The sequence below is a fragment of the Lutra lutra genome, chromosome 13, assembly GCF_902655055.1.
Source record: "Lutra lutra chromosome 13, mLutLut1.2, whole genome shotgun sequence".
Lineage (NCBI taxonomy): Eukaryota > Metazoa > Chordata > Mammalia > Carnivora > Mustelidae > Lutra > Lutra lutra.
This window is the reverse complement of record NC_062290.1, coordinates 11,813,762-11,833,842: the sequence shown is the minus strand read 5'-3', so window position 1 is coordinate 11,833,842 and position 20,081 is coordinate 11,813,762. Positions and strand designations below refer to the sequence as shown.

General features: G+C 39.9%; 1 protein-coding gene across 9 annotated transcripts in view; it reads right to left on the bottom strand.

Annotated features, from left to right (window-relative positions):
* The window catches only part of CFAP95 (cilia and flagella associated protein 95), a 185,923-nt gene that overhangs the window by 51,566 nt on the left and 114,276 nt on the right, over positions 1-20,081 (bottom strand). For 6 of the 9 annotated variants that reach the window (XM_047701185.1, XM_047701184.1, XM_047701186.1 and 3 more), the window contains one exon: positions 12,028-13,039. The exons of 2 other annotated variants lie outside the window; for them this stretch is intronic. In XM_047701185.1, the coding sequence (XP_047557141.1) occupies positions 12,857-13,039 (183 nt within the window). In that variant the 3' untranslated portion in view covers positions 12,028-12,856. Of the gene's footprint in view, positions 1-12,027; positions 13,040-20,081 lie in introns of those variants that run through there. One more of the 9 variants, XM_047701183.1, reaches the window with a different exon arrangement.

The window sequence follows — 20,081 nt, the reverse complement described above, 5'->3', positions numbered from 1 at the left end:
CATGAGATGGATCACAAGTAGCCTTTTACTAATATTAGTTAAAATACCAAGTTTGCAAAAGGTTTACATTTTCAAAGAAAATAGTTTAAAAACTTTTCTGAAAAAAAATAAAGACTTTGCTGTATGTAATGATTTTAAGATAGTTTATTTTCTCAGCAATTGGTGAGTCAATGAATACTTTGATAAATCTGAGAGTGGAGACTGGGCTTCCAGCTCCTCAAATCAATAGTAGTAGGCAGCCCATCCCCACATGGGAGTATGAGTTTAATTCCTGAAATAGAAAAGGGGAGAGAAGTCTTGTGAGGGTTTGGGTGAAAGGAAGGAGACAGGAAAGGAGGAAGAGGAAGAGATGGGATAGCAGGGACACTGAATGAAGACTGTCAAGTATACTGTCACACGCTGTAGAACAGAATTCACCTTCATGCCCCACAAACTGAAAAAAGTTAAAAACAATTTGCTTAATGTGGTTTGATTTTTTTTTTAAGAAATGAATTTTTTCTTTGGCAGATTACCAAGACAGCATCTATGTGTATGAAAAGAAATGGGAGAGTCAAGATCCAGGTGACCCCTTGGGACTTTGTTGGCTACCTGCCCAACATCTGTTTCCTTCCTTCTGTTTTCCTGACAGGACCCTGTTTGCCTCACGTAACCAAGCAAGAGGATCCAGAGGAAGCTAACCCCATCTGCATGCAGCTCAGGAGGAGATACTGGTTTGTCTAATCCAAACGTGGCATTCCCCTTACTGGGTTTGAGGAATGTACACATGACCTACTTCTGGCCACTGAGACTGCATGATGGAGAATTTGGGGGAAGTTTTCCCAACTCCTGAGAAATGTACTCAAGAAGAGACAATCATTCCTTTTCCTCTAGACATTTTCACGTCTGGACATGACAGCTAGAACAGCTTCAACCACAGTGCAGCCAGTCTGAGGAAGGCAGAGGCAAGGTGAGTGCAGAGCCTGGATGATGGCCAACCAGGGGCCTGCCCTATTCCTGTTATGTGAGGTCATCAATGTGCCCAGTATTTAAAGCAGTTTAAGAATTTTGTTTCTGGCAGGCAAAAGTATGTGAACTAATGTATGCCTATAATAACATCAGTCTAATTGCATTCTGAAAAAGCTTTCCCAGGTAGGAGAGAAAAGAGTGCTGTGAAACCCAGCCTGACCTAAATATTTCATAATCTGCAGCCAATCTAACCTAGGTCATTACACTCTTTAAAAAATGCTTTTGTAACTGCTATGCCCACCCACCGATCCCCTCCAAAGGCATTTTATGTGCTATTATATCAGTCGGGGTCTTCAGAAAAACAGAACCAATTGTGTGTGTGTGTGTCTGTGTGTGTAGACAGATACATGAATGATGAATTTCAGTCCAAAATCTGCAGGGTGGAGACCCAGGGAAGTGCTAATGCTGCAGCTGAAGTGTGAAGGAAGTCTACTGAAATATCCCATCTTCCCAGGGAGAGACCAGCATTTTTGCTCTATGCAGGCCTTCAACTGACTGGGCGAGGCTCACCCACATTATGAAGGGCAATCTGCTTTACTCAGAGTCCACCAATTTAAATATAAATCTCATTCAAAAACATCCCCATAAACTGGAAGAGATTATGCTGAGTGAAATAAGTCAAGCAGAGAGAGTCAATTATCATATGGTTTCACTTATTTGTGGAGCATAACAAATAGCATGGAGGACAAGGGGAGATGGAGAGGAGAAGGGAGTTGAGGGAAATTGGAAGGGGAGGTGAACCATGAGAGACTATGGACTCTGAAAAACGATCTGAGAATTTTGAAGGGGTGGGGGGTGGGAGGTTGGGGGCACCAGGTGGTGGGTATTGTAGAGGGCATGGATTGCAATGAGCACTGGGTGTGGTGCAAAAATAATGAATACTGTTATGCTAAAAAAATTTAAAAAAAATTAAAAAAAAAACCATCCCCATAGAACACATGCAGAATGATATTTGATAAATATCTGGTAAAATGGCCCAGCTGAGCTGACACATAACATTAACCACTACAACTACTGTTTTAAGTTCCTAACCAATTTCTGGGGACTTCATCACACTGTGGGCATATTCAAGGCATTATGTCAAGCACAGATGAATGTAGAAGCCAGGTAGGAAGGAGTGGATAGGCAGAAGGTGCAGACAAATGAGCAGACTCCCAGGGTCCTGCTTCAGAAGGCAGTGGTGGTTTGAAAGAACGGTGGGAATAAAGGCTGAGGTGGACAACTGACACGACCCAGTCCAGACGGGAGCACCTACGAGCACGTATGGAGAGACCAGACCCTCCTCCTCCCAACTTTTGGGCTGCTTTAATGCTTCTCTTCCAATATAAGTAATCTATTTTTCTTTAGACAGTGCCCTGGACGTTCTCCAGAAAGCACTCAGGAGGAATAAAGATCTAGGAAATGAAATTTGTAGACTGGCAATGCTTTTGAGATTTCATATGTTAGTTTTAAGATTGCTCATTAGTATTAACAAACTCAGGAGAACAGAATGACCTGCCTTTTCCTAGAATCTTCCGAGTTGAATTATTACCATTTTTTCTATAAATACGTCTTTTCCTTGCATTTGCTATACACTGAGACTGCAGACTGCATATTTTTGCTGTTACAAATTTCACTATTTGGCCAGCTTCTATATTTTCTAAGATCTGGGTATAGTTAATATAAATGAAGCTTTCATAAAGAGAGTATGAATTTTGAAATAACTGTTTTGCCTGGAAGATGGGAGTTGGTACCTATCATTAATTGCAGTCCTATGGAGTACCTACTTAACTGAGCCACCCTGACACCCCAAATTAAACCAATTTAAATATTTAGTCTCAAACATCCAATGTGGCACCATCATTCTCCAAATTTAGAGCTTCCACGGGCAGCGAGGCTTTAAGTAACCAAATGTGTACAATGGCTGTGGACCCGAGAAAGGCTGTGTGTGCTGCTTTATTGTGAATGCAGCATTTCCTCAAAAGACTTTTCCTCTAAGCCCTTCTTTTGCACCATCTTTTCAGCCCTTGAGCTCACGGGCTGCCAATAATCACGCTGTAGCATTCAACTCTGACCTGGGACAGGAGCACTATTTGCTCTGCTCGGTGCTCCGGCTTGCAAGCAAGCATTATTTCACTGTAAGGATGATTTCAGGCAGATCACGGCAGCTTTGGCAAACTGTCTTGCCATACTGTACACACAATGATCATAGGCCAACTTTGCCAACTCTTCCCATTTCCCGAAGACTACCACTGAAGCTCCTTGTAATACAAACATGCTAATTATCACACCTTTTCAGCGAAAGTCATTCTGAGTCTATGGACCACAATTATCAATTACCCATGCACTCACTCATAACAACATATGACTATGACAGAGATCTTCACGCTAATTCCTTCGGCATTTCTTGAATACCCACTGTGTTTTAGACATTGTGTTTTAGGGGGCCCCAGATGAGGAGAAACGATCCCTGCTCTCCAAGAAATCCTGTGGAATGGCCATAAGACAATCAGGTGAATGTCCTAAGTGACATACTGGAAGCAATTAATTCCAGACTTGGGGAGAGAATTAGGGGCTATTTTACTGGGGATGGAGGGTATTCCTCAAAACAGCGAAAAAGGTCCAATTTTATGTTTTGAGCTGCTTTGGATCCACAGAGTGCTTACATCTTTTGTACTTCAACTCTGGTTCATAAAAACAATAGCCAATAACAACATGGGAAAACAAGGCTTTCGCATATATGTATCAGGCAGAAAGTGGTCAGGCTGCAGGAGAAGTACAGAGCTTACTTTCTGTTGGGACACTCGGTGGGATATGGATTGTGTGACCACTTGGCAAAGTGCGCACAATGTGGGACACTGAAAAGTCACAGGCTAAACGAATGGTATCTCCCTAATCACTAAGAGTTGAATCATACTTGTTGTAGCAGTGAGGATATGTAGGGACACCTGGGTGGTTCCGTTGGTCAAGTGTCTGCCTTTGGCTCAGGTCACTCCCAAGGTCCTGGGATTGAGTCTTACATCTGGTTTCCTGCTCAGTAGGAATTGGCTTCTCCCTCACCCTCTGCCACTGCTCCCTGCTCATATCCTCTCTGGCTCTCAGTTTCTCAAATAAATAAATGAAATCTTAAAAAAAAAAAAAAAAGAACAGTGAGGATATATAGAAATTTCTGGGCTTATTTTTAGAGCTTTTGATTCTAATTCCAACAGTCACATCACCAATTGGAGGCTCAAATGCCAAAGAGAAGTAATAATCACACACACACACACGTATGTGCCAGCACAAACACATATACAATATCCATTAAGTTGTTGTGATGATGGAATTTCAAAAAATACTAAAAGCACTGGCACATGTTGGTTCTCAGCTCTGTTAGCTGACCCCAGGCCTAGAAATTCTATACACTGGCCCTTGACCTTAATCTCTAGAAAACTGAGGTCAGGCTCCTCACCCATGTAACTGTTGCCTTCTCTAATTTCCAACCCTGGGTGACTTGACTTCCGGATATCTGTAAAACTGAAAAGGTAAGCAGTCTTTGAAGTGGATGGTATTATCCCTACAATGTGCCAGCTGCTTCGATCCTTTAATTGTAATGATATAGTTCTAGGACAGCATGTGACAGAAGTCAACAGATTATTTTTCTCATTCTTTTATTCTTTACTTGTACTATTTCCAGCTCTCTAACAAAGAAGGGATTTCAAAATTCTCCGCTATCCAGGATCCCTGAGGGGAGGTTTCACTGTATCTCAGGAGTAGGTCCAGAGGAATTATCCCAACTCATAACTAGGCTCTATGAGGATGGCCAATGACAGAGCAAGGGCCTGAAGTGACAAAAAATAAAATAAAAAATAAAGGACCAAATTATGTTACCAATTTAAGACAAATTGAAAAGGTCTGTTTTCTCTAACAAATATTACACAGGAAGCGGCATAATTTCTGTACAAAAGAAGGACTTCTCACAAGCGTGCAACAGTCCTGTGGTAGACTGTAAACATGGACACAAACTATCCCATCCTTCCATCCACACTCTTTGGTTGAGCCCACCTACAACTTGGCTGGCCCTAGGACTACTCTGACTGGCCTTTAGTAAATATGACACAGCAGATGTTTGCAAAGCCCTTGTGCACAAAGGCTCCTCCACTTGCTGCTCTTAGGAACCTTGCTACAACCTTGTGAACAAACCCAGCCTATTCTGCCACATGATGAACAATTTGCAGCAAGGGCACCCTGACCTCCAGCTGACTTTTCACCAAGTGCCAACCAGGTAAGTGAGCCCAACCCAGACCATCCAGCCCCAATAGATGCAGCACAGACCAGAGAAACCACCCAGCAGACCACAGGACAATGAAAAAGAACACTTATTGTTTTAAGTCAGTATGTTTTCAGGTAGTTAGCAAAAGCTAAGTGGTAGGGAGGCCTGGGTGGCTCAGTCAATGAAGCATCTGCCTTCGGCTCACGTAATGATCACAGGGTTCTGGGATCAAGTCCCACACTGGGCTCCTTGCTCAGCGGGGAACCTACCTCTCCCTCTGCCTACTGATCCCCCTGCTTGTGCTCTCTCTTGTCTGACAAATAAATAAAATCTTTTTTAAAAAGCTAATTGATAAAATTACATATTGTTTTTTGATTGCCCTATATAAATACATTGTGTGTTATGTACGTGTATACTTTGTCTTCTAGAAATGAGCACAAAGACCTTAATATTTTTTTAAAGATTTATTTATTTAACAGAGAGAGAGAGAGACAGAGAGAGAGGGAACACAAGCAGGGGGAGTGGGCAGAGGAAGAGGCAGGCTTCCCGCTCAGCAGGGAGCCTGATGCAGGGCTTGATCCCAGGACCCTGGAATCATGACCTGAGCTGAAGGCAGAGACTTAACAACTGAGCCACCCTAGTGCCCCAAAGACCTTAATATTAACTTGCTAAATATTCAGTTTATTTCATTGTCATCCAAGAGAAGGAAAATGTCATTACTCAGTGATGTCAGAGTGTTTCCAGTGTTGTTCTCTTCATAGAAATATTTGTAACTTTTCCAGAGTAAAAGGTCTAGATTTCATTAGATTGTTAAAGGTGCTCATGAACAAAATAGGTTAAGATCTGATGCTTAAAGGGGTAGTTCTAGTATGAGGGAAGAGTGTTGGAAAGTGAGATGAGCTTGATTTCTAGATAACAAGCCTAAGTTACTATCTTGATAGTTGAAAAGTAGAACATGCGAGGAAAATTAAAGAATACATTTTCCCAGTATTTCATGAGTAAACTCATTATTACTTTGACTTACTATCTCAACATTATTGAAAAGATAATGAAACACACACATGTGCATTCTAAATTTTCACGACAGTGCCTGCCTCCAAAATTTTCCAGGATTTTCTTCACTTTCAAATATTGTCACTTTGTAACAGAAATTCCAACATTTGATTCTAAATGAAATTTTCCAGGCTTCTTCTCAAGTCCAGAACAAAAACCTCTTTTTTTTTTTTTTGTAGATTAAGTGTCCCAATTTTTTTTAGAAATCAAGTTATAAGAGGTTATGATCTTGAAAGATAAATAACCCAATTAAAAATGGAAAAATTCTCTAAAGAATATATACAAATAGCCAATAAGCACATGGAAAGATGTTCAACAGCATTGGTCATTAGGGAAATACAAATGAAAACCACAGTGAGACATCACTTCATATCCACTAGGATGGCTATAATCAAAACAACGGAAGATAACAGATGTTGTCAAGGATATGGAGAAATTGGAACTCTCATGCATTGCTAATGAAAATGTAAAATGGTGAAGCTACTTTAGAAAACAATTTGGCAGTTCCTCAAAAGTTAAACACAGAGTTACCAAATGACCCAGCAGTTCTACTCCTAGGTATATATCCATGAGAAATGAAAACATACATTCACCCCAAAACTCATGCATGCATACTGATAGCACCATTATTCATAATAGCTAAAAGTGGGAATAACCCGATGTCTATCAACTGATGAATGGAAAAATTGAGGTATATCTATACTATAGTGGGATATTATTCAGCCAAAAAGAGAATGATGAACTATTACCTCATTCAATGTGAATGAAGCTTGAAAACATCATGGTAAGTGAAAGAAACCAGGCACAAAAGACCACACAGTGTATGATTCCAGTTACCTAAAACATCCAGAACAGACTAGTCTATAGAGAAAGAAAGTAGATTAGTGGTTACTCGGGACTGAGAGATTGGAAGGGAATGGGGAATGACAGCTAATGGATATGGAATTTCTTTTAGGTGTGATGAAAATGTCCTAAAATTGATTGTGGTGATGATAGCACAACTCTGAAAGCACTGAATCATGCACTCTAAGAGGGTGAAGTTAATAGTGTCAGAATCTTATCTCAATAAAGCTGTTAAAAATTTTGTTTATGATCTTAATCAGGAACACTAATTTACTGCATTAGATTTTGAGTTTTTCACTTCGATATACAATAGCTGCCCCGGGTTTGCCCCGTCCCTGCCATCTGGGAGTGGGCTTCCAGCTTCCCTGCCACTGTCACTGAATAAAGTTAGCTGATGGTCAGCACAGCTTTAGGGGAATGTTCCTACTGCTCTATTCTTTTCTTTTTTTTTTTTTGACATATTTTTTTTTTAATTTTCAGCGTAACAGTATTTGTTTTTTTTTTTTTTGATAGTTTCAATTTTTTTATAACCTACTGCTCTATTCTTGATGGAGGCAGTGCTAGGCCTTGTGTGACCTCTCCCAGCCTACCACGTATCCTCTTTTTCCCATAAGAAGGAGTTTACCATTCTTGCCTAGGGTCTTAGTGGAACTGGACTCTCTCTATGCTTCCGGAACACTGGTTTCCAGTGCTTCCCTTTGTAAATAAACCAGTAAGCTGGACAGGCCCTGCTTATCTTCATCTTCCAGCTCCATTATCCTGGGGTTGGATCAGGTATGCTTACTTCCTCCACCGCCAGATGAATTTCTAGTATAATCCAGTGGGTCTGAGGTTTCTCTGTACATCGAGTAAAGCCCCTGGCCCACTCCCCATCTCTATCTTCTTCATCACATACCTAGGATCTTGACTCCTACGTGAACTCAACCCGATTCACTACGTCCCTGTACCAGGGTTCAGCGTCCACCTTCACTATCCTAATCTTAGTCACCAAGAAGCAGCCACTTTTCCACCACCCATTCATTCTCCTCTACCATACAATTGATTAATTCATGTTTGTCCCACCTCTCCTTAGGGAAAGGGTCACGAGGCCTCCAAAAATGAGTGACATATACAAGGTAAGAACAGCAAATGATGATCTTAGCCCCCATCTAAAGAAGGTTTTACCCCTGCTGATCGTTGCTGTATCAAAATGAAGCCTACTGCTGCCATATCAGCCAATCTGTCAAGGGTACGGAAATCCAGATATTTAAGTAAAATGTCCTAATTTATAAAATTTGGTTCAATTTCTTTTATTCTTTTTATTTTAAATAATTTTATTTCAATTCAAGTTAGTTAACATACAGTGTAGTATTGGTTTCAGGGGTAGAATTTAGTGATTCATCCTAAATGAATCTTATATCCATACATACAAACCTCAGTGCTCATCCCAACAAGCACCCTCCTTAACGCCCATCACCCATTTAGCCCAGCCCACCCACGACCCCTCTAGCAGCCCCAGTTTGTTCTCTATGATTAATTAATTAAAAAAACATTGTGAAGGGGCGCCTGTGTGGCTCAGTGGGTTAAGCCGCTGCCTTCGGCTCAGGTCATGATCCCAGGTCCTGGGTTCGAGCCCCACATCGGGCTTTCTGCTCAGCAGGGAGCCTGCTTCCTCCTCTCTCCCTGCCTGCCTCTCTGCTTACTTGTGATTTCTCTCTGTCAAATAAATAAATAAAAATCTTAAAAAAAAAAAAAAAACATTGTGAAGACCTAAGAAAACCTATCTGTAGGGCAAATTTAACTCAAGAACCACCACTGTGGTTCCTGAGTTAAGAATGGATCTGCCCGACGAATGTTCCGTTCTCCCAGCAGCATTCTCCCAGTCTGCATTCTGCCACAGTAGGCTCACACCAACAGTTCTGACAAAACAGTTCTCAAGGGCCAAAAGAAAAACACGGAATGAATTTGTAGATATAGATAGTTATAAATACTCAAAATGTTAACTTTATAAACACACAAGAGATAGGGTTATTTCGATGTCTCAGGTGAAATCCCATAGAGATCATACGTGGACCCCACAAGAAGGCTACATGGTCATTTCTGAAAGAAGACTCTCTCCAATGATCAAATCAAAGTTCTAATTTTTCTTGTTTGAGACAGTCTTTAATAATGACAAGATGAACCACTGCAAAAGTTATCTAAAGAAATCCAAAACAACACAAAATACTTACACTTAAAAGTCTGGGTTTCAGAGTAATATTATAGAGTTCATTCAATCCAACACACTCATTCATTCACTAATAGATGGCAACTGAGTACCGGAGTGGGCCGAATCTCTGCTGTAATCTTTATTTCCATGCGCCATTTTACTGGACTAGTTAAAACACAATGTCTTATTTCATTCTCCTTCTGAACCAGACCAAAGTGGATTCCTAGGTTGATCCCTCATGGCACATTCGGCTCACTTATGCAAAATGTAGTGTTAGTCACTGCAATATAGAATTTCTGCTAAAGCAGATTAATTTAGTTTTATTTTCTAGGTACCAGGCATTGTTCGAAGGTAATGATATGGCCATTAAGACTTTTTCCTTACAAAAACAAAAAAATTCAAATGATGAGTAGCTTGGTATCTAGATTTGCATGCTTCGAACAGCTGTATAGGGTATACTGTACACCCTAATAAGTGTTAAAGGTGATAAAATTTGAATTTACAGTTTGTGGAAGGAAAGGCAATCCTAGGTAGGTATCCACTAGAATAGGCAATATATAAAGAATTAACATTATAATACAAAAGAATGAAACTGGGCCACTTTCTCACACCATCCACAAAGATAAACTCAAAATGGATTAAGGACCTACATGTAAGACCTGAAATCATAAAACTGCTAAAACAAAATATAGGCATATATAAACTCTTGGATATTAGCCTTGGTAATATTTTTCTGGATCTAGCTCCTCAGTTCAGGGGAACAAAAGCAAAAACAAACATTTGGGACTACATCAAACTAAAAAAGCTTTTGCACAGTGAAATCATCAACAGAACAAAAAGACAACCTAGTGAATAAAAGAAGATATTTGCAAAGGATAGATCCAATAAAGGGTTAGTATCCAAAATATATGAAGACTTTATACAACTCAACATAAGAAACAAAACAAATTTGATTGAAAGATGGGCAGAGGAGCTGAATAGACATTTTTCCAGAGAAGACACACAGATGGCCAACAGAAACATGGAAAGACACTCAACATCATTAATCATCAAGGAAATGTAAAGCAAAACCACAATGAGATGTTACCTTATGCTGGTCAGAATGGCTTGTAACAAAAAGTCAAGAAATAGCAAAGTGTTGGTGAGGATGTAGAGAAAGGGGAACCCTTGTGTACTGTTGGTGGTAATGGAAATTTGTGGAGCTACTATGGAAAAGAATATGGAGTATCCTCAGAAAAATAAAATACTAGGAAAAAATTAAAATACTAGAAATACTATATAATCCAGTAATCCTAATTCTAGGTATCTACCTAAAGAAAATGAAAATACCAATTCAACAAGATATATGCACTCTTATGTTCATTGCAGTATTATTGATAATAGCCAAGATATGGAAGCAAACAAAGCGTCCAATCATAGATGAATAGATAAAGAAGATGTAGCATGCACACACACACACACACACACACACACACACACACACACGATGAATATTACTCAGCCATAAAAAAAGAATGAAATCTTATCATTCGTAACAACATCCCTTAGTGGGCATTATACTAAGTGAAATAAGTCAGACAAAGGCAAATACTGTATGATTTTACTTATATGTGGAAACTAAAAAAAATGAAACAAATGAACCAACAAACAGAAGAAGACTCATACATACAGAGAACAAACTGGTGGTTGCCAGAGGGGAGGGAAATCACGGAAAGTAGGTGAAGCAGGTAAAGGAGATTAAGAGGTACAAACTTCTAGCTATAAAATAAATAAGTTATGGGAATAACAAGTACAACATAGGGAAGACAGCAAATGATTGTAGTAACTATTGTGACAGATGGTAACTACACTTATCATGGTGAGCATATCATAATGTATATAATTGTCAGATAACTATTTGTGCACCCAAGATTATTTTTTTAAAGATTTTATTTATTTATTTGACAGAGAGGGAGAGACAGTACAAGTAGGCAGAGGGACAGGTGGAGGGAGAGGGAGAAGCAGGCTCCCTCCTGAGCAGAGAGCCTGATGTGGGGCTTGATCCCAGGACTCTGGGATCATGACCTGAACCGAAGGCAGAGGCTTAACCCACTGAGCCACCTAGGCACCCCACCCACCTGAAATTAATATAACACTGTATGTCAACTATACCTCAATTAAAAATAAGAAAAAGAACTAACATTATATATAATATACATACATATGGATATATAGTTTGTGTGTTTGTGTGTGTGTATGTGTGTGTGTATGCAGACATAAAATTTAAAGCAGCAAGAAATTATAGTCAAACTCTGCTGGTGAATGCTTACCTGGTATATCCACATTATCTTTATTAATTATCATTTCTCCACTCATAAGTCTTATGGTCTTTACCATATTTTGCTGGAGTTGGAGGCAATGCTAAATTAGCATTTATCATGAAATGCTATTTCATGAACTTAGTTTTTAAAGAAAAATAATGAGAGTAAATCTAAGCATAGGCTGACCAAATAATTAAACCCATCCTCAAAAGAAATGAGAGGTCTGGGGCGCCTGGGTGGCTCAGCTAGTTGACCATCTGACTCTTGGTTTTGACTGAGGTCGTGACCCCAGGGTCATGGAATCGAGCCCTGCAAGAACATGGAGTCTGCTTGGGATTTTCTCTCTCTCCCACTGCCCCACCCTGCTGCCCTCAAATAAATCGATAAATCTTTAAAAAAAAAAAAAAAAAAGGAAATAAAAGGTCATGAAAGGTCAAATACACTTCAAAGATCACCTGGAGTCTAAGAGGAAAACCTACTTAAACCTCTGTGGGTTTCTGTTTGCTCATCTGTACCGTGGATGGTGAGTCCAAACTACTGTTCAGATTTCTTCTAAATCTAACATCAGATGACGGATTTTCCCATCAAACCCTGTTTCACTAGGATTCTGCCTCCATCTCTCCTACTACAGACTCAGAAAGTAATATCATAAGTAAGGAAAAACACTATGCTGAATAAACACTCCACGCTGCAGTTGGCTACTACAGATAAATCAATGTCTACAAATAGGCACATCCCCCACTCCACCACATCTCCCCCACCCCACCTCCCAACATCGCCATAGGGCCAGGATTGGCCAAACGTCAGTCATCTGGGTTTCATGTCAAATCTGAGCACCACCTATATTTTTATTCACTTAAAAATGGAACTTAAGGTAGCTGTTTTTTTAAACATTAGCCATATCCTCAGCGATTAGAAGCTAGATTGTCCTAGCTTTATGCACTTTTTCCCAATAAAATTTGAAATAAACACATAGTCTATAAATAAAAGAAAATTCCATGAAGCACCATCAAGAATTGTGTTGTACACCCTCGGTGGTATACAAACTAAACTTTGGAAAATACCAGAGCAGCTAATGAAAAGGATATATAATATGCTGGCCTAGAACATATAAGATTTTGTTTTTAAAGGAGCCTAACACATTAACATTTCCATTGCATTTATTAGGATAGAAAAATCAACTGTTATTTCCATTATCCTTTCATTAGTTAGAGAATCTGATTCTATAGATTATTTTTAAAAAGGGATAATAGGACCACCCGTTAATGGGTAGAGTTTTCGTTTTACACATGAATTAGCATAAATCCCACTCTCGTCATGCCAAGTGTTGATGCCAAATCTTTTGGAACCATCAAGATCAGTGAACTGAGAACGGCATTTTCTGTGGACTATTGAATAATCATCTTGACAAGGATAATCCTATTGGGTGGGGGGAGAAAGAGAAATAATATTGAATGATCAAAATATGTAAAAACGAGTGATTTCTAAAAGCTTATCTTCAACATGTTAGTCTTATTATGATACATGTTTAATTTTCACACAATTAACTTAATTTCTCAAATTACAAATGTCTCAATGAAAAAAATGGCTACTACATTTATAAATACTTTAATTCTGAAAGAAGCCTCTAGTTCATGGTTGTTCTATTTATAAAACTAAAAAGATAAATTGTTATACACGTAAAACTTTGTAAACCATAAATACTGGCCCAAAGAACAACTTAAATTTTATGATCACCTATATAAGACCAAAACAATTATAATTTAACTACCATTCAATAACTTTTTAAAGTTAATATAAATTATAATCATTCCAAAGAGTAATATCTTGGGTTGTATCTTTAGTAGTTGCTATCAAGTTGTAAGTGTCAAACTTAAAGATTCATTCTTCCAAGAAATGCTGATAACCCAGCATCATGTTTAAGGTATTTATCCTTAAAGCACTTCATAGAAGCTTCTGTTTTGATAAAACAAGGCACTCTCATTGACCATTTCCCAAAGGAAATATTGATTCTCTCAAATTACATCAAGGGTAATGGTAGACAAGGAACATAAAGCCCTTGAACTGATTATCTAATTTCTGCTTCAAATTGGTACTAATTTTAAAGCACTAACACAATATTAAAATTAAATCACTAGAACTATAAAACAATGAAAGAACACCAAAATAGATTCTAATCTTAGATTGGCCTTATTGAAAATAATTGAAAATTTTAACCATGTATTCAATCATAACAATGATTATAGGGTCAATGGATTTACTGTCTATTATGGGTTGGGTATGGTAGTTGAGTGTTTATATCTTTTAATCCATGGCAGAACTCTGACATACGAATTATTGCTCCCACTTTACATATAAGAAAAGACAATTTGCTTAAAATCTCAAGAGAAAAAGGATTTAAAGAATGTCAATATTAAGCAACTCAGCCAGGAGTTCAAACTATCTATCTAATTTTAAGATCCATTATCCCTCCAGTACCCTCATGAAATCCTCAATAAGTAAGAGATGAAAAGAAATACAAATGACAAAATCGTAAAACTGCATTACATCCACGTTTCTTTCTATAGTTTGGGCTTTTGTTTTTCATAGGGTCTAATATCTTTGGGGCTTGTATGTTGGTTTTGGTCCAGTAGAGAGGCCCTTTCAATGAGATTTGGGCATTACTGGCCAAACCCACCTGCTCACAGGGAGCAGGATCTGCTCATTCCTAGGCCAGCTTCTGTCAAACGGAAGGGAGCTTCAAATGCAGGGTTGATGTGTTCCTCTAGCATCTCCTAAGCAGACAGGATGATTTATTTTGATCAGGTGAGTGACAAGCTTAAACGTGATGTTTTTTAAGAAAAGGATTCTGGCAGCAAGAAGGTACTGAAGACTAAAGGTAGAAAGGACCAGATTCCAGAACTATAATTACAATTAGAATAAGAATTCACAAGTCATCAACTGGTGTGGATAAACGAAATGTGGTCTACCCACACAGTGAAATATTATTTGGCAATACAAAGAATAAAATAATAAAATACTGACAGATGCTATAGCACAGGTGAACCACGAAAATAGGCTAAGTGAAAGAAACTAAACCAAAAGAATACACATTGCATGATTCCTTCTACAGAATGTCCAAAATAGGCAAGTCCACAGAGACAGAAAGTAACTGCAAGGGACTAGGGGGAAGGGGAGAATAAGGAGAGACTGTAAATGGGTGCAGTGGCCAATTTTATGTGTCAGCTTCACTAGATCACAGGTCATCCCAACATTTGGCTAAACATTATTTCTGAGTTGTGCCTGTGAGGGTGTTTCTAGATGAAATCAGCATTTGAGTCTGTGGACTCAGTAAAGCAGTTGGCTGTCCCAGTGTAGGTAAGTGGGCAACCTCCAATCTGTTGAGGGCTTTAATGGAAGAAAAAGGCAGAGGAAATAAGAATTCAGTCCCTTCCTGCCTGATTGCTTGAGCTCAGACATAAATCTTATCCTGCTCTTGGTACTTGCGGTTCTCAGGCCTTCAGACTGGGACTGATTACACCACCAGCTCTCCTGGGTTTCCAGCTTGCAGACAGCAGACTGTGGGACTTCTCAGCCTCCTTACTGCATTAGTCAATTCCTTACAATAAATCTGTCTCTCTCTCTCCAAATATATAGATGGCTTCTCTCTGTAAAGAAACTTGATTAATACACATGGGGTTTCCTTTTAGGGGTGATGAAGATGTTGTCAAAATGATTGTGCCAATGATTTATGACTCTTTGGATATACAAAAATCACTGAATTGTACACTTTAAAAGGGTGAACTTTATGGCATGTGAATTATCTTAGTAAAGCTATCATTTTTTTAAAAGTGGACAGTAGGGGTAAGCAATCCTGAAGTTAGGAAAATTAGTTAAGAGATTGTTCCCTATTAATACATATGGAATTAAGTACCTCCCATTGTCAGGGGTGCATTGGTGAGCCAGCTCCCTACCAAAAAAAATCCCACAAAACTTTACTCATGATATTTGACAATTTATATGGTGTAAGTACTCTTGCTATGGATGACTGAGTTACCAAAGCAATATCAGTGAACACTGAGTTGGGAAGACATGAACATAATCAGCTCATGCAAACTTTGAAACGTGACTCCAGCTCACCCTGAATCTACTTTTCCCGTTTCACATTGCGTGACGGCCATGCAATTTGGGTAACTGATCCCACTCCAAAATGTAGGGGCAGAATCTAACCTACGACAATCATAATCACCTCACTCCTTTTTCAATGATAGTGACTGATCCAGTGTTGGGCATGTTTTAAGTTTGCCCAAATAAAGTAAAGCCCAAGACTTTTGCTCAGTGATTTGGAGGAAAGAAACTTTTACCATATTTGAAGCTCCCTTCCGTTTGACAGAAGCTGGCCTAGGAATGATATATGGACATAAGAAGCATCTAGCCCAGACTGCTACTGGCAGCCCTCCCTCCAATCAGTTTAGCATGAAATCAATACCCATAAAAGGCAGATTTGAGAGTCAGTAAGAAGCATGATGACATTGCTGTATCACTCCTTTCCTGAAACCTGACTTTTCAAAAAAAAAAAAAAAAAAAGGAAACCAATAAACTGCTTTTATTGTCTGGCCTGACTTGAGCTGGGTTTTATACAACCTGCTAAAAGTATCCTAACTAATATGTACCTGAATAATCTGCAATGTTGGAATAGTGAGGTACTGAGAATCAGAGTAAAAAAGAAATGGGTCAGAACTAGGAAGTAGGACACATTTATATAGGAGGAGTAAAGGCAAGCAATGAATTTGTGACTAAACATATGATCAGGAATTAGAAGGATGCAAATATGGAACAGATGAACAAACAAACCAGGATAACAAACTACTAGGAACTATTAGAAGGTATAATTATTTTAAGGAGGCAGAGCAAGTACGTTTTTCAAAGTTTAATACAAAAGGCACAAGATAGAAAAAAGCAGCTGCACCAAGATTTCGCCTTGAAGGACCACAGTATTGACTGCAGCTGAGACCCAAGGCCAAATTGAGATGTTGGGAGTCTTGAACAAACAAGTAATTGGTGTGTCACTCAAACCAAGTATACAGGTGGTAATCATCTCCAAATGATAAATAGTTTTGCCCTTTCTGTGTGTAACCATCCATTTGCCCAAGGTGAGATCACAGTTTGTTTCAGAAAAAATGGCAACCTAAAAGCAAAGTAATATCAGCTTCTAACATGCAAAATAGGATTTTTCAGCATGATAATAGCCTTAGTGATCCAACTCACAGACTTGAGGACTTCAGAATATCAATGTGCAAACCTGGAAGATCTCAGACCACAGAGTTCTCTCAATATGTGGGAAAAATATCCTTTGCATTAAGGCTTAACCAAAAGTTGGAATGGATAGTAGGAAAACAGGCAAGAGTCTGGGGAATTGTAGGAATCAGAAAATAAGGGAAAAGGGAAAAGCAGGATGACAGAAAGAGCCAACATATTTCCCAATTTTCCCTTTCCAAGATTTTAAATCAGGCAGAGTCCCTCTAACCTGGATAGAGAGAAATGCATGAGATAAATAAGAGTAATGGCAGAAAGGCATAAGAATGTCTCCAGCCCTCTTGAGAAGTCGATACTGAGCATCTCAAGCTGCCCCTTCATTTGCCTGGAGTGCAACCACACCCAGGCTGGTGGAAAAGCATGTTCAGGCCGAGGGAGACTCTGAGTCCCTTCTGGCATCCTGTGGCAAGTCTGCAAGGTGATTACTAACAGAAGCTGCAAAGTTAACCACAGGAGCTGGGGCTGATGGGAGTCACAAAAGTCTTCTGTGGGGTCTACAATACCAATGGGAATGGAAATGAGACTGAGTTATCCCAAGCAAGCCAGCTGGGCTCCAACCTAGCCCAGAGAGAAGGAGGGGGGAAACGGAAAAAGACGAACAGTTCAACATCCACAGACCATAGCCACTAATGCCAGCAAGGAAAAGAGCAGCCAGGTGAACTAGGGACATCATCCCAGAGACCAGAAGAGGCAAACAACAGCGGACACCAAAATCCTACTCTTGCCCTCTGGCATCAGGATGCTAAGTCACTTCCCCTTCTCCATATACTTGGACCCTGTCTTAGAGTCATAGTTACTACTGCTGTGTAACAGGTCAACCCACAGAAAGCAGTACCAAACAATACCCATTTCTAGACCCTTTGAGTCGGGAATTTGGAAGAGATATAAGGCAGCATCCCTCTGCTCCACATTGTCCAAGGCTTCAGTGGAGAAGACTTGAAAGCCAGGAGTGACTTGAAGGCTGGGGTTAGAAACATCCTTCAGCCCAGTTGGTGGTTGATATTGGCTGTCTGCTGGGACCTCAGCTGGGCTGTTGAAAGGAACAACTACACAGGTCCTCTCCATAGGCCTGCTTGGACTTTCTCACATCATGGTGACTGGGTTCTGAGAATGACAATGGCACAGAAAGAACCAGGAGGAAGCTACACTGCTTTCTATCACCTGGCCTCCAAGGTCACAGAGCATCACTTCTACTGTAGTCACAGTACACCCAGCTCTAGTCGAGGTGATAAAGACTCAGCCTCTCAGTGGGAAGAGTGTCAAAATCGCATTGCAAGATCATGTAGGATGACCACCCGTGCTGCACCCATTTGAGGAAAATAACAATCTGCCACATGGGGAAAAGTGGGGTGTGCTGGTGCTTCTCAAGATTACTGCTAGATTCAATGATTCTGCTAGGAGGACTCACAGGATTCAAAATATAGTTGTATTTGTGGCTATGATTTACTGTAGCAAATGGATACAAAGCAAAATCAGCAAAGGGGAAAGGCACATGGGCCGAAGTCCAGAGGAAACCAGGTGCAAACTTCCAAGAGTCCTCTCCTGGTAAGTCACACAGGATGCACTTAATTTCCCCTGCAAAGAATTGTGAAATGTTGTTTCCTGGGGAAGCTCACTAGGGCCTCAGTGGCCATGGTTTGTCTTGGGGGTTGGTCACAGAGACCTCTGTTGCTTTACAATACCAGGATTCCAGATTCCCATAAGTTCAACATGAAACATATTGTTTGCACAAACGGTTTAGGTGCAGTGAGCCTCTCTCATTCTCACTGGGAATTCTAATCCCAAAAGTCAAGTTTCTAGGTGCCAGCCAAGGGCCAACCTTGCAAGCAGGCTTTTTAACAGGTAACAGGCTCAGTTCTACTATGTTAGTTCTTTTCTGCAAACAAAGGATGGAAAGCCTCTGAGAAAGTGAGAGTTTTTTAAAGGGAGATTGAACACCTCCTATTGGAACTGTTTGAATTATGGAATCAGACTAAGCTATTAGTGAATTGAAGGGTTAGTGTCTTCCTAACTGGTGGCCAGTTAACAGTTAGAGACTTTGCCTCTGCATATGTGAGCTCCAGACAGTTGTTGTACTCCCACACCCCAACATACTATTTACCTGTCTGTTGAACATGTACTCAGTGGGACTGGGAAGAAGTGTTTAGAAATTGTCCATAGAAGCAGATATGTGAAGCACCACACGTTGTTGTTGGCTGGTTCACTGTTCTGGTGCTACACAGACCCTGAGTGTTGACAGCATTTATTTAAGATAGGATAATCACTACGAGTTTTTCTGAGCCCCTTAGGTAGATGAGGATCACAGGAGAAATCTGTTTGAGGTGTGGAATGGGTGGGTATTGGTGCACAAGGGCTGACACAGAGCCAGACTGGAAGAGACATTTCACAGGAAGAACTCAGAGGACCTAGCTGGCGAACTGAAGACAAAGAAGCAAAGATGATCCAGAGCTTCAAGTCTGGATGACCACGAGAGTTCTAAAACCACTAAATGGAATGAGAAAGACATGGAAGTGGGGGAAATTGGAGAGAGACGATGAGTGACATTTTAGACATTTTTAAGGTGAGATGACATCAGTACAAAATCTTTGAAAGGTGGTGCTATAGGATAGATGGCCTGGGGTGAGGTCAGCGCCCTATGTACAGTAGTAGCCACTGGCTGGGGAAAAATAATTCTAAGGAACAGTACTGGGGCCATAAATGGTACCTGAATATGAACTGTGAATTACATAATTATACTGCATCAATTATTCCTGAGGTTGAACATATTACTATAGCTATGTGTCTTTGTTCTTAGGAAATACACACTGAACTATTTATAGGCAAAGGGGCCCAATGTCTCCAGCCTACTCTCAAATGGTAAACCACTGGTGACTCTGCTTAAAGATTATATGGGAGCTCCCTGTGCTATTCCTGCAACTTTCCTGTAGGTCTGAAATTATATGAACTACATTACCCCGCAAAAGGTGATAGTTGAGGAGCCAGGGGAATGGATGAATTCTCTGAGATTGCATAAAATGAAAAGCACAGAGTTCTGGATTCCCAAGTCTTGTGGACACTCATGGATGTGTCCATTAAAGGCCATGAATGATAGAAGAGAGGTATGACGTGGGCAATGTCATAGATTCTGAAGCTCGAGGGAGGTGGAGTGCAATGGTCGCCAACAAGT